The sequence below is a fragment of the Triplophysa dalaica genome, chromosome 19 (assembly GCF_015846415.1).
Source record: "Triplophysa dalaica isolate WHDGS20190420 chromosome 19, ASM1584641v1, whole genome shotgun sequence".
Taxonomy (NCBI): domain Eukaryota; kingdom Metazoa; phylum Chordata; class Actinopteri; order Cypriniformes; family Nemacheilidae; genus Triplophysa; species Triplophysa dalaica.
Genome location: NC_079560.1, coordinates 3,734,604 through 3,748,691, shown reverse-complemented (window position 1 = coordinate 3,748,691; position 14,088 = coordinate 3,734,604). Strand labels below are relative to the sequence as shown.

Sequence of the window (14,088 nt, the reverse complement as noted above, 5' to 3'; positions counted from 1 at the left end):
GTTCTTTTGTGATCGTACATCACAGTATAAAAACTGCTGCCTCATAGTCTTTACCGAGCTGTTCGAAGTCCATCTCCAGCCCGTTTCTCAGGAGCGGGTTGCACAACCAGAACTCTGTCGTCTTCTCTTGGATGGAAGAGGGCGGGCCTTGCAGCATACCTCCAAGGCATCTGCCAATAGCAAGAGCTACAGACCTCTCCAAGTCCAGAAGCCACTCCCAATCCTCTGACTCGGGTGCCAGGATCGGCTCAGTGGTTTCAGACGCTTCTGTTATGAGAACGTAGAAGTTACACTACTGTGTAAAGTTGTTAGGACATTACATTGTGTTTTATTAATAGTATTTACCGTGTGAGCTTCCCTCCAGCTCCATGTCCTCCAGGTGTGCCGTATTGGGCAGGTAACAGTTGAGCTCATTCAGGTGTTCCAGGAGTGTGAGAAGGTGAGGGAGGAGGGGCCTAACGACAGCCAATGGCAGCAGGAGCAGGGAATACATCACCTGACACAGCAGACTGCCCGCCACAGAGCCAAATAACACAGCTATAAAAAAACACACAAAGAGCTAGTACTCACATTACCATCAGACTGATTGATGGATGGAGAAATAGTTGAGATTTATGGATGGATGGAGAAATAGTTTAGATGCATGGAGAAATGGTTGAGATGGATGGAGAAATAGTTGAGATGGATGGAGAAACAGTTGAGATGGATGGAGAAAATTTGAGGTGGATGGATGGATGGAGAAATAGTTGACATGGATGGATGGATGGAGATATAGTTGACATGGATGGATGGATGGAGAAATAGTTGACATGGATGGATGGATGGATGGAGAAATAGTTGACATGGATGGATGGATGGAGAAATAGTTGAGATGGATGGAGAAATAGTTGACACGGATGGAGAAATAGTTGAGACGGATGGAGAAATAGTTGAGATGGATGGAGAAATAGTTGAGATGGATGGAGAAATAGTTGAGATGGATGGAGAAATAGTTGAGATGGATGGAGAAATAGTTGAGACGGATGGAGAAATAGTTGAGATGGATTGAGAAATAGTTTAGATGGATGGAGAAATAGTTGAGATGGATGGAGAAATAGTTGAGACGGATGGAGAAATAGTTGAGATGGATGGAGAAATAGTTGAGATGGATGGAGAAATAGTTGAGACGGATGGAGAAATAGTTGAGATGGATGGAGAAATAGTTTAGATGGATGGATGGAAGTAGAAATAGTTTAGATGGATGCAGAAATAGTTGAGATGGATGGAGAAATGGTTGAGATGGATGGATTGATAAATAGTTGAAATAGATGGATTGAGAAATAGTTGAAATGGGTGGATGGATGGAATAATAGTTTAGATGGATGGAGAAATAGTTGACATGGATGGATGGATGGATGGAGAAATAGTTGACATGGATGGATGGATGGAGAAATAGTTGAGATGGATGAAGAAATAGTTGACACGGATGAAGAAATAGTTGACACGGATGGAGAAATAGTTGAGACGGATGGAGAAATAGTTGAGATGGATGGAGAAATAGTTGAGATGGATGGAGAAATAGTTGAGACGGATGGAGAAATAGTTGAGATGGATGGAGAAATAGTTTAGATGGATGGATGGAAGTAGAAATAGTTTAGATGGATGCAGAAATAGTTGAGATGGATGGAGAAATGGTTGAGATGGATGGGTGGATGGATTGATAAATAGTTGAAATAGATGGATTGAGAAATAGTTGAAATGGGTGGATGGATGGAATAATAGTTTAGATGGATGGAGAAATAGTGAGATGGATGGGGAGATGGATGGATAGTTGTTGCAGTTGTTTGGACAGTTGTTAGAGGGATTTACTAATGGATGAATATTTGATATCGATGGATGGAGGGATGGATGGGGAGACAAATAGACAGATGAATGCAAAGGTAAGGGAATGCACTAATGGGTGGGTGAATGTATGGACAACGGAATACATAGCTTGATGGATGGAAAATAAGTGAATGCACTGGTGGATAGATAAATAAATGGATGGATAGATAGATGAATGAATGGGTTGATGGATGGATGGATGAATGCACTGTGGATTGATAGATAGTTGACAAATAGATGGATGGATTGACAGATGGACGGAAGGATGGATGAACAAATAAATGGATGTATGATAAATAGATGATAAATGTATGCCGAGGTGGATGGATAAATATTTGATATGGATGGATGGATGGTTGTAAGATGGATGAACTAATGAATTAATAGTTGATACAGATGGATGGATGAATAGATGAATGAACAGAAGGGTGGATGATAAACAGATGAACTGTCAAACTGAACACGCACAGTGAATGTGTGATTTTTTGTGCTCTTACTGTGCAGTTTCTTAATGACGTGTTTGTCCAGCGTGCTCTCCTCCAGCAGTACTGTGGACCTCTTGAAGGTCTCCGCTGCATACGGCAGCAACAAACACAGGTGCTTATGAAGCAACACAACGCTGTTCTCATCCTACACACACAAACACACACAAAATCTTCAGCCTCACACATGATTAAAACCTCAAATAATTGTCTCTGTGCACAATATTAAAATGGCTGCTACATCTGCCTCCTTATTTTGCATCCTGACACAGGTGTCATCATGGAGAGGTGTGAGAGGGGAAGGTATTGTACCTCGGCACCTGTGTGGATGTAGCAGTGAGCCAGCAGGTGTCTGTGGAGAGCAGACATCAGGTGGTGGAAGTGTGATGGAGCTTCAGTCTGTTTCTGTGACTGACTGAACCTCTGCTTATCACTGTTCTTCTCCAGCTCTCCAAACGCACGCTCCTAAAGGCACAAACACACAATTCTTATTCAAAAGGAGAACAGAACTGATGGACATGAGAAAATATAACACTTTTTAGAGCTTTGAATCTTTCTGTTTAAAAGATTGACGCCCCTATTAACTTGCATTGCAGAAAAAAGCAAAAATTTCTTGAGATATGGCAGCTGACATATTGCAGTGATGACGTCAATTTGAAACCAGAGTCTTCACAGTAGTGAGTTCGCAAAAATGCAAATGGATTTAGTGTGCAGTGATTCCTGTTTGTTGGGTTTATGACCTATACTGCAGGCAGCCACTAGGAGGCGATCCATTTGCTTTGCCTTTATTTTTCCGTGCCTGTGCGGCATGTAGGCTTTATGACTGAAAATATGAATCTTAGCTAAACAGAAATGTTCATGACGTTTGGCGAACTGACCGTATAGAAGCCCATACTGAGCAGCAGGGTCTTCAGGAGAACCTCAGCCAGATGGAGGTGATCTGTTGCTTCTGAGTTGGCGCTCAAATTTCCTGCAGGACGATCAGGGGTGGGCGGGAGGGCCAGACCTGCGCTCAGCTCTCCGGGTGAGCTGTACCCGAGCAGAGACGCCACGTGACTCTGTTCCTGCAGGCTGTTTAGCACCATGTCCAGCTGTAAACGCTGTAGAGATCGACAACGGTCACACCTAAAAACTCAGAGCACTCCTGATGTGTATCAGTTTCAAATCTTTCTAATCTAACAATAGAATGTGTTACTGATTATTGTGCGTTTCACACATAAATGTGTTTCGTTTTCTTTTATCTAGGCCTTTAAATCACGTTGTGTGTGTTTTGTTTGTGTATACCTGTCCTTTAGAGAGACTGTCCCAGCTCTCTGGACCCTGAGGTAACAGCGAGTGGAGCAGCTCTGTTCTCTCCCTGAGAGGAGGCAGCAACAGAGACGCTCCGATGGACAGCGTGCTCATCACCGCCTAAACACACACAAACACACACAGATCCATCAACGCGGCATGACTCGAATTCTGGCATTCAGATAGATGACTCTAATCTGTTACACTGAACTCCTGAAGGGTGTTAAAAGTTGTGGCGCTTTCAAACTCACTCAAAGACAAGCGTCTAAAATAACAGAGCTAGACTTCAAACTTCTATCATTACATTCTGATTATCACTAATTTTAAGTCCTAGTTACATTTGTAGAGCGTTGGATTATTTACACACAAAACGCAGAGCTAGGGAAAGCTCAGTAGTACACACCTGTTGTATGGATTCTGGTACATTGGAATCGATGAGTCTGAAGAGCAGGTTCCTGAGGGGCCGGCCCTGAGCGCCCAGCACTGTAGCCCCCGTTCCTCCTGCATGAGCCAGAGACAGGTGTATGGACAGCAGCTTCATACACAACAACACAAACTGGTGATGTTCCCTAGAAAAGAGAGAAGGAGAGAGACGTTCGAAGTATGAATTGACCTTTACAGAATGCCAGACCATATGCTGCTCTGACCTCACCCCTGTGGGTGAATAATTGCTCGTGGGTTTGTGCCAGTTACCCTGTGGATGTTTATCACACCCCTGCTATGAGAGTGAAGAAATATTATACAAATATTAAGGGTGTCCAGAATGCTGCTGCTAGGGATCTTACCTGGACCCGGCTCAGTGCTCACATTACTCCACTTCCACACAGTCTTCATTGGCTACCTCAACATTCAGTTTAAGTTTCTCATGTTGACATTTAAGGCTTTGAACGGTCTTGCACCTGGCTTTATCAAAGACCAAAATCACCCATTTATACCAACTCGGTCTCATAGAGTGATTTGGGGCCATTAAAGATTATTGTCAATAATCTTGCATCTTTTCCTGAATATTTGTATATTTTTTTGAAAATGTATTTTTGCTTTAAAGTGCTCTTAGTAAAGCAACCTTGGGCTTGTGGAAAGGCGCTCTATAAAAATAAACATCTTCTTCTTCTTGAAGTAACTCCTATACATGTTAATATTTAAACTGGACCCGCTGGAGAATAGTAAGATATAATTAAAAAAATATATTAAAAGACAGCAATACTAAAATGCTTTAACTGCAAGGTTAACTACGCATCATTTACCAGCTTGTTTGATCAACGAAAGAAAAACAACATCAACCGATTATATAATCTACATGACATCTTTTATGTAATCTTGCCATCAAAATATTTTTTTATGAGATTTTATGCTGCACACTTCTATTCATATGGTTGAACTTCAAACTCGTTTTCTTTTAAAAATTGTTTCGTGGAACCTAGCTGAAGCAAACTTTAGAATTTCACATTTTGGAAAATGAAGACCAAAATATACAAAAATAAATCAAACAAATTATTTGAAAAAATAAAAAAATCAGATAGGCATAACTAAATGTCACAACTGACCAATTAGCATCTACTATTTTAAAGAGACGTGTAATAAATATACAAAACTTCCAAATAATTCCAGATATTTCATTTATATATTTTTTGTAATTAAATTGCCCAAAAAACACACTTTTGCTTTTGCTGTTTTCACATGACTGGATTGAAGTGTGAAGACTAATGCTCAACAAACCACACCACCCTACACTTCCACCTTGACTTTCCTTTGTTTCTTAAGATGCAAAAAAGTCTTGAAACATGTGTCCACTAAGCAACAGATTCTTATAAAATATAATTCCATGCATGTTGCAGGTTGCCCACCACAGTGTTGAAAGATATTAAAATGACACAGCAATGTGCAAAAACGTTCTTACATTTGGCTGCTGTTGGTGTTTTTTCCCATACTACCCACCCATCAGAGATCTGTTGCCAAATCCAACATTCTTTGGCTCTACATAACGCTGATCAATCATTGGGATGCAACTGGTTACCTCTTAGAGGAGAAAGGGGCGGGTGGTGTGTCTCCACTGACGCTGTCAGAATAACGCTCCAAAAAACTGCAAAGGTAGGTGAAGGTGCTCTCCTCAAGATCCACACAAAACGGCCGGTGCCAAGCCACCAACTGCCTGCCAAACACACACAGACCACTTTAATTACTCTCAGTTGAATAATGCTAGGACGTACTGTACAAACTCTGAACAATGAAAAATGTAAATGTTATTATGTTAATGCACTAAAGGTCTTGATGAAAACTGTGTCTTTGATTTTCCTAATGAAAAAACCAAATGGCTGACGTTTTCCTTAAGGCCCATCTTAATTTAGGTTAAATGGCTCAGGTTTTGGCAGAAAGGCTTTTTCTATCATATCAATTTCAGCACAGATTGTTTGTTTCTTCAGAGATTTTTGGCTTGTTAATCTTGAGCTGTGGGTCTTCATGACTTAAAGGGATAGTTCATCCAAAAATGAAAATCCGTCATCGTTTACTCACCCTCAGGTTGTTTCAAATCTGTATAAATTTCTTTGTTCAGATGAACACAGTGAAAGACATTTGAAGAATGTCAGCATTTTTCAGTTCTGGAACATCATTGCATACCATAGTAGGAAAAAATATAGTATTGTTTTGTTCATTTAAACACAAAATTCGATATTTTGAAGAATTTAGGAAAATAAACTTGGGCACCTTTGACTGTTGTTGTTGTCAACAAGTTTTCCAACTATGGTAGTCAATGATTTCCCGGAACTGAAAATTACTAACATTCTTCCAAATATCTTTCCCTGTGTTCATTAGAACAAAGTAATTCATACAGGTCTTTAAAAAAATGTATGAGTATGAATATCATTTACAGGTATGAGTAAATGATGACCGAATTTTGTTTTTGGGTGAACTTTTCCTTTAAGATGTATTTGTAACAACTGTGCCCTGCTCTCCATCAGCTTATTAAAACCAAAGAAAAACGCATTTAAAGTCATCCACTTACACTACTGTTCCTCTAAAACATTCTCTTTCTCTCCTCACCTGTCTGTCGGGACGGCTGTCCAGGCTAAACTGTGGGAGGTGCCTGCAGTAATCTGCTGTATTGACACTCCCTCTAGACCAATCACCTTCTTGGGTTTGGTGACTGGGGTTGAGGTGTGGCCCTGCCCACACTGCCCCATGGCATTGTTACCCCAAGCAAACACTTCATTTTCTGTAACACAAAACAGTGTAAAATATTCTGCCATATTAAGAAAAAAGACATGATGTATTTGTGTAAGGGTATGTGTATATTCAAAAATTTAAAGTGGTTTTCAAAGAGTTTTACTCCACATTTTAAAGAAGCAAAAATGTGACAACATCTTAGTCCTGTGTCTGCCACCGTAGTGCTTTGAAAGGGGTGGAGTAAGCCGTTGGTTGCAATTCGCAACTTCACCACTGGATACGACAAAAAATTCTCACCGTGAGACAGGGCGAGACAGTGACTATCTCCACAAGAAATGTCGATGATCCTTGAGATGCTCAGTTCCTCTATCAGTCGAGGTCGGAGTGAAGTGCTTTCAGATGAGCCACAACCGAGACACGAGCCGCAGCCCCACGCAAACACCTGCATCACACACACACAGGCACAAGCTAGAGTCTATGCTAATGTTTGTAGGATCAGTGCTAGTGTGTTTGTGTATATATTGTGCGAGGCGTGTTTTGTTATACCTGGCCAGCAGATGTCAAAGCCAGTGATGACTGGCTCCCTGCACACACTTTCCTGATAATGAAACCGTGCAGGGCTTCAATTACTTTAGGTCTGTACACACGATTCGTATCCCCGTGTCCCAGTTTACCTGCGATACATAATATGTGATTAACCCTTCAACAGTACGGAGTCAAATCTCAAATCTGTTACTTTGTATGTACAATCGAAACGTTGATGTATGCCTTGATCTCTGAAACCACGAAAAACATACCATTATCACCTCCTCCGAAAGACCAGACGATACGGCCGTCCTGTGCCACAGCGATGGTGTGAGAGCTCCCACAGGCCACCTGACCCACCCCACTGATGTCCTTCACCAAAGTGGGCACATTACGACTGTGACTGTCGCTGTGTCCTACATAACAGAAGGACGAAAAAATGATTTTAATTAGGCGTCTTGGCGACTGCCTGAGAAATTATTTAATACTGCATTAAAAATAAATACGCTCGCACTGGTGTGGTACGGGAAATAAAAACACCTCAAAAAATCCATACTAGATCGTATTTCACTGACAACACTAGATAGTGTGATTATTGATGCACTGTGTCTATGCAAGAAGAAAGCCATGTACCGAGTCGACCGAAGTCTCCCTCTCCCCAGGTGTAAAGCTCTCCATCATTAGTGACGGCCGCGCTGTGTCTGTATCCAGCAGACACACACACAACCACCTGCAACATACAGACAGGGAAAACACACATATATGATGCAATTGTTGTGTGTTCCATTCCCAGAGACAAAAAATTATAAAAAACGTAATTGGCATTTCTTCTTACCTTCCCCAGCAGAGGCCCCTGTATAATCTTGGGATACTTCTGCGTGGCGCTGTTCCCGTGGCCGAGTTTGCCGTAGTCTCCATCCCCCCAGCTGAACACCTCACCCTCAGCGGTGACGGCCAACGTGTGTCCGTCGGAGCCCTTGGAAGACGACACCTTCCTCATTATACGGGGCGGTTCCAGAACTAGCTTCTTGGGCATGGACTGATTATTAGAGTCCCCTAGACCCAAACGCCCATAACTTCCCTTCCCACAAGCCTTCACAGCACCATCAGCCGACACCGAGAATGTACAATACTGTCCCGCCTCGATCTGTAAGAAAGACCAGAACACCAATCAGGGCTCAGAGGATTAGTGTCAAAATAGAGAGAAGTATTTTTCTTTTTTTCAATACTGATCAAAATACATGTCTGTATTGAAAAGAACTGACGTCTGAACATGAATCAATGAGGGTTTTTCATTTATTTAATTAATTAATTAGGCCTGCAAGATGCTTTAAAATGATCAAAATATCACAAATCTGAGTAACGCAATATTCATATCAGAATGGGTTATAAATTATTTTACCACTTCGATACGTTTTAGGGTTGTTTTAAAGGGATACTTCACCCAAAAATTAGAATTCTGTCATCATTTACTCATCTTTGAGTTGTTTCACATCTGTATACATTTCTTTGTTCTGATGAACACAGAGAAAGATATTTGGAAGAATGCTTATAACCAAACAGATCTCGACCCCCATTGACTCCCGTTGAAGAAAAATTACTTTATTACTTTAATATTACACTATTGTCTAATATTGTTTTTTTTCCTACTATGGAAGTGAATGGGGGTCGAGGTCTGTTTGGTTGCCCTGAGGGAAATTCAGTTAGGATGCCTTGAGGGTAAGTAAAACATGGGAAATTTTGATTTGCTACTAAAGTATCCCTTTAAGTAAAGGATTTAAAAAAAACAGAAATACTAAAGCTTTCTTTTCCCAGAAAAAATGGGAACTCGTTTTTCATTTTCAAGGTTTTTGTAAAAAAAATATATAATTTAAACAGATTTATAAAATATCACAGTTTTCTTCAATATCGTGAATCCAGTCTAATCCCACAGAAATTTGTTTAAACAGGAAATATTTCCCGAGGCGGCTATTCCACATGGATTGGTGCGAAGTGATTAGAAGAAACTGTTTGTTATTTCTTTTTTTCTAGTAGTTTTATTTTAATTCGGTTAAAGGAGTTGTTCACCTTCAAAATGAAAATTCTGTGGTCATTTGCTCACCCTCTTGTCATTTCAAACCTTTATGAGTTTCTTTCTTGCGCAGCACAAAAAAAGTGAATGGGGGCTGTGCTGTTCTGTGACCAACATTTTTCAAAATATCTTCTTTTGTGTTCTGACAGATGTAAATGATGACATCATTTTCATTATGAGGGTGAAATACTCCTTTAATAACTTATTCGGAAAACAATAATGAAGCCCGGCCGTTAAACATAACCAAAACTGGCGCGAAACAACATGAATCATAACAAAATGAATAAGATCATATGAATGACTTTGTACGATTTCAAACAAATATAGTAAAATATTTACCATGAGATCCCTGCTATACCGATCCAGACAAATCAGACATTAAGGGCATTCTAACAATAACTTTCATATTTCTATATATTTTTTTTTTTTTTACTTTTTCTGTATAGCCAGCCAATAACCAACATAATGCAAGGGAATACTATATAAACCTCCAAAGTTATCTTCACATGACTCCGATATCGTTTCAATCATTTTTTTTATAAGCTCTTTCACGCAAACATACACACCATCTGTGCATCGCTGAAGCCCTGAGCTAGCTTGGGCTGTAAAATCTTCTCCAGAGTTCCTTCGGCAAGCTGATGACTGCTGTTGCTGCCCCACACGTACACCATAACAGCATCGTTCTCTGAGGCCGTGGACGCAGACGAGCCCGAGCTACACGAGCACAGGCAGTTAGAGGCCAGGGTACAGATCTACAACACACACATACAGATTAAAGATTTACCTGTAAAAAAAGAGAGGGTGGCCAAAGACTGATACATTTCTATTAAGAGACTTGAGATTTGTATGCAAGAAACATCAACACACCTCTTCAAAGAGACAGAGCGCGACATGTGAAAGGCTACAAAGTCCATCTGTATCTTTCTTCAACACCTGAGTATTGACAGATTCTCCCCGGACAGCCTGTAACAAGTAATAAATAATTAAACAAACATGCACATCACCAAATGAACCGCATCCTTAAATCATGATATAGTTAGATTGTGCAGCAATTTTTTACTCCGGCTCCACCGATGGGTTTACCAGATAGAACTGCAGAGGAATAAATAAATAATAGTGGTTGAAGCAGGGATAGATTTGGCATTGATAAAGACATGAATAAATGAAAGTGCGGCACATGGCGGGTCTGTCCAGTCTCTGGCGGCTTTCAGGGCTGGAACACAGCCTGGAGCTCCCGGTCAAATAAAAACCACAGTCTAATTTATAGCAGGATGAAATATGTTCTGCTCCTGCTCTTCATGAGAGGAATACAGAATCAAGACGGGCTGATATTTCAACAGAATACTGACATTGATTTTGTCAGTAATATAACCAACAACATTCTGAAAATTGCAATGTTTTTATTTGGCAAAAAAAATTACACTAATTTTCTGGTCTTCCATGTCTTGTGAGTCTGAGAGCAATAAGATTGTTATGTTCAGATAGCATTTCTTAAATTTAGTATTCTAGGGGCAATGTGGACATTTAAACGGCATCTAGAGGTGAGGTTGGGAACTCCACCCTCCAGCTCCCCTTTGAAGCACTATGGTGGCTCTCAAAGGACAAAGATCTTTGCCGAAGAAGATAATGTATCTACAAAACGCGCTGTGTAGAGCAGTTTAGGGCTACTTTAGAAGCGACATGGCGAGATCCATGTAAGGGGACCCGCAGTGTGTGTGGATAGAAATAGCTCATTTTAAGGTAATAAAAAACAATGGTCCATTATGTAAGGTCTTTATAGACCTCTGAAGACATAATTATGTGTATTATATTGCATTTCTTTCAATGCAATGTAATAAACATTATTACACACTGGACCTTCAAGTGAATACTTCACAAAAAATGTACCCAAATGCCATGCCAAACCCTTATGACTTTCTTTGTTCTTTAGAAAACAAAACAAGATATTTTGAAGAATGTTGGTGCCCAAAAAACGTTGCCCCCATTAACTTCCATTGTACAGTACATACACAAAACCACCGAGACATTTCCCAAAATATGTTCTTTGGTGTTCTTTAGAAGAAAGAGTCAAAATAAAGCTTAGAATTAAAGTTTGTTGAAAGATGAAAGATATTTTTTAGCTACATCGACCCAACCCTACAAAATAATACAAGATGTTGTGGTTAAACTAGCATCTTGCCGACAGTGGTAATGTTTTCTCACTAACAATTATCAGTAGCACTTTCCTATAAGTGCTTGAAACACTGATGTAAGGGTGAAGAAATAGAAATAAAGGCTGGTACTGTAACTCAATCCTCTCGCTGAGTGCAAAAGAAGCGCAGCTTTCTTTATTAGTGCCCATTACCCGTCACCAATACTGTACAATACTTCTCTCATGCTATTAGCATGACCGCTAGGTCAAACGCACAGTATAGGAACACACCGTGTGCTGGCGCATCTGTTGCAGGGTCTGATGGATCAGCTCGTATCCCACCCCAACAGTCTCCGAGGAAGATGTTGAGGAAGCAGAGGCGGCCAGCGCCACCTCCACCCACTCCAAAAGAAAGCGTAGGGATCCTCTTTGCAACGCCAGAGAAAGCAAGAGCTCTAAAGCCAACCTGCGACCCGCCCTATCTGCCCCGGACCTGCTGACTGCCGTCTTCTTTAAGAAGTCTCCAACTTGGGCGAGGCAGTCCAGTCCCACTGCTGGGATCTTGTTCTCGTTGGCCAATGAGAGAGGGGGCAGAGCGGCCAGGACCGAAGATGCCGTGGCTAGTACTTCATTGCACAGAGCGACATCTGGAGGGTTCTCAAGACTCCCACGCTGCCAACTCTGCCTTAAGAGGGCGAATAGTAGACTCAACCCAGTCCGGACGCCCATCTCGATGAGAACATCCGTGCCCGATTTGGAACGGGAACTACCAGTGGGCCAAGGCTCAGAGATTGACTCAATAGCGCCCCCTTCTGCACTGGAGGATGAGGGCTGGGGAGGCAGTGGGGCTCGGAAACGGTCGTGATACTTGCTGTGGAGGGCATAGAAGACCCTTTGTAGAATGATCAGCCTGTGGTGCACAGATAGGGCAAAGGGGGTCCGCGCCAACATGCGATGGGCAAGGCAGCGCTGGCTGTGAAGCAGGGCGGACAGGTATTCCTCCTTCTCTTCCTCAGCGCTGGATTCATACTGGAAGTCAGGAAGACGTGGTCCCATCAGATCCTGCACGGGCTGGGCCAGGCCTACAACCTCCTTGTTGTGGAGTAGTTTTGCATAGAGAGCAGAGGCTCCATAACGCGTGGCCGTCTTAAGGCTGTCCTCCGCCGCCCATGACCCGTTCAGGTGCTCCTGCCACTTGAGCATCACGTGTGTCTGAGAAGGCACCATTATTGAACATCATTCACACACACATGAGGCTGAAAGCTGAAAAGAGAAAGAAAGAGGGAGTAAGTCACTTTATTCAGAATCAGAATGTGTTTGTTTTGGTGACAACTACAAATATCACAAGAAAAATAAGTTGTTAGTATAGGTAATTTTAAAGCATGTCATCAATTACAAAACACTCTGTAGAGCAGTTTGTCCTTAAGGGCTACCGTACAAACAACATGGTGAATTCCATGTAAGGGGACCCGCCGTGTATGTAGATAGAAATAGCTCATTCTAAGGTAATAAAACATAACGCTTCATTATATAAGATCTTTATACACCTCTGAAGACATAGTTGTGTATATTATATTGTATTTCTGTCAAAAGATCCTTTAAAACACACAGCACCTTCAATAAATATCCATATGTTAATCTTGTAAAAGATCTTTTACTCTAAACTTGAGTAATATGACTAGCTTTTATATGACTAGCTGCTATTATATCATATTGATAAAATATTTCCCGCTTTATTACATTTTTTGCTGTACATGAAATGGTTTTCTGCAGTCGATCACGAGCCATGTAGGCTGTGGTATAAACACAAATGTTGTTAAACTAAAAGTTACTCAGCAATATGACTCATGAGGCCTCGGCTTTCACTCACAGAGTCCGTGTCAAAACATGTCAGCAACCACACAGACACACACACAGTATTGTCAAACCAAATCAGTATAGGGGCAATTCGCTATTCACAAGCCCTTAACTACAATTTTCCTCCAATAAACTCTTCATTTGTTTTCTTATTAATAGTTAGTAGGTAGTATTTAGATTTATGTATTGGGTAGGATTAGGGATGTAGAGTATGGTCATGCAGAATATGTGCTTTAAAAGTACTAATAAACAGCCAATGTGCAAATAATAAGCATGTTAGTAACAACTAGTTAATATTGAGAATTGCCCCCTATACTGAAGTGTTACCGAACAATCAGCTTTATGATCCTGCATAATCATAATCCATAACATCCTCTGAAACTTCTTTTCATAATAAAAGCTGTGTGGGCATAGAAATGTTAACCAATACTATTATACCTTAAAGGCTTTCTGTTTCTTTGGTGTGTTATAAATTGCCCATGCATGTATTAGACACAAAAAATAAAAAAATTGAAGCGTCGGAACAAAAGATGCATTCTATCGAAAAGCGAATGCTCACCAGACCTGAATCTACGTCAGTTCGTAGTATGATTTGACTAAGACTGTCCAAATGTATATGAAAGTATGGTGAGTGTACCTGTCAGTACAATTGCTTTGGAACCTGATGGTCCAAATATGGTAAGATGCGTTATATTTCTGTCACACAC

The 14,088-nt window shown here is 40.9% G+C and overlaps 1 protein-coding gene across 1 annotated transcript in view; it reads right to left on the bottom strand.

The window, feature by feature from the left end:
- The window catches only part of LOC130407596 (probable E3 ubiquitin-protein ligase HERC1), a 50,190-nt gene that overhangs the window by 33,010 nt on the left and 3,092 nt on the right, over nt 1-14,088 (bottom strand). The window contains 17 exon segments of the mRNA XM_056730641.1: nt 55-267; nt 346-537; nt 2,361-2,493; nt 2,658-2,810; nt 3,224-3,445; nt 3,630-3,755; nt 4,039-4,204; nt 5,650-5,784; nt 6,675-6,846; nt 7,095-7,239; nt 7,344-7,471; nt 7,595-7,738; nt 7,956-8,052; nt 8,158-8,469; nt 9,960-10,145; nt 10,261-10,356; nt 11,816-12,787. Of these exon segments, the coding sequence (XP_056586619.1) occupies nt 55-267; nt 346-537; nt 2,361-2,493; nt 2,658-2,810; nt 3,224-3,445; nt 3,630-3,755; nt 4,039-4,204; nt 5,650-5,784; nt 6,675-6,846; nt 7,095-7,239; nt 7,344-7,471; nt 7,595-7,738; nt 7,956-8,052; nt 8,158-8,469; nt 9,960-10,145; nt 10,261-10,356; nt 11,816-12,751 (3,556 nt within the window). The 5' untranslated portion in view covers nt 12,752-12,787.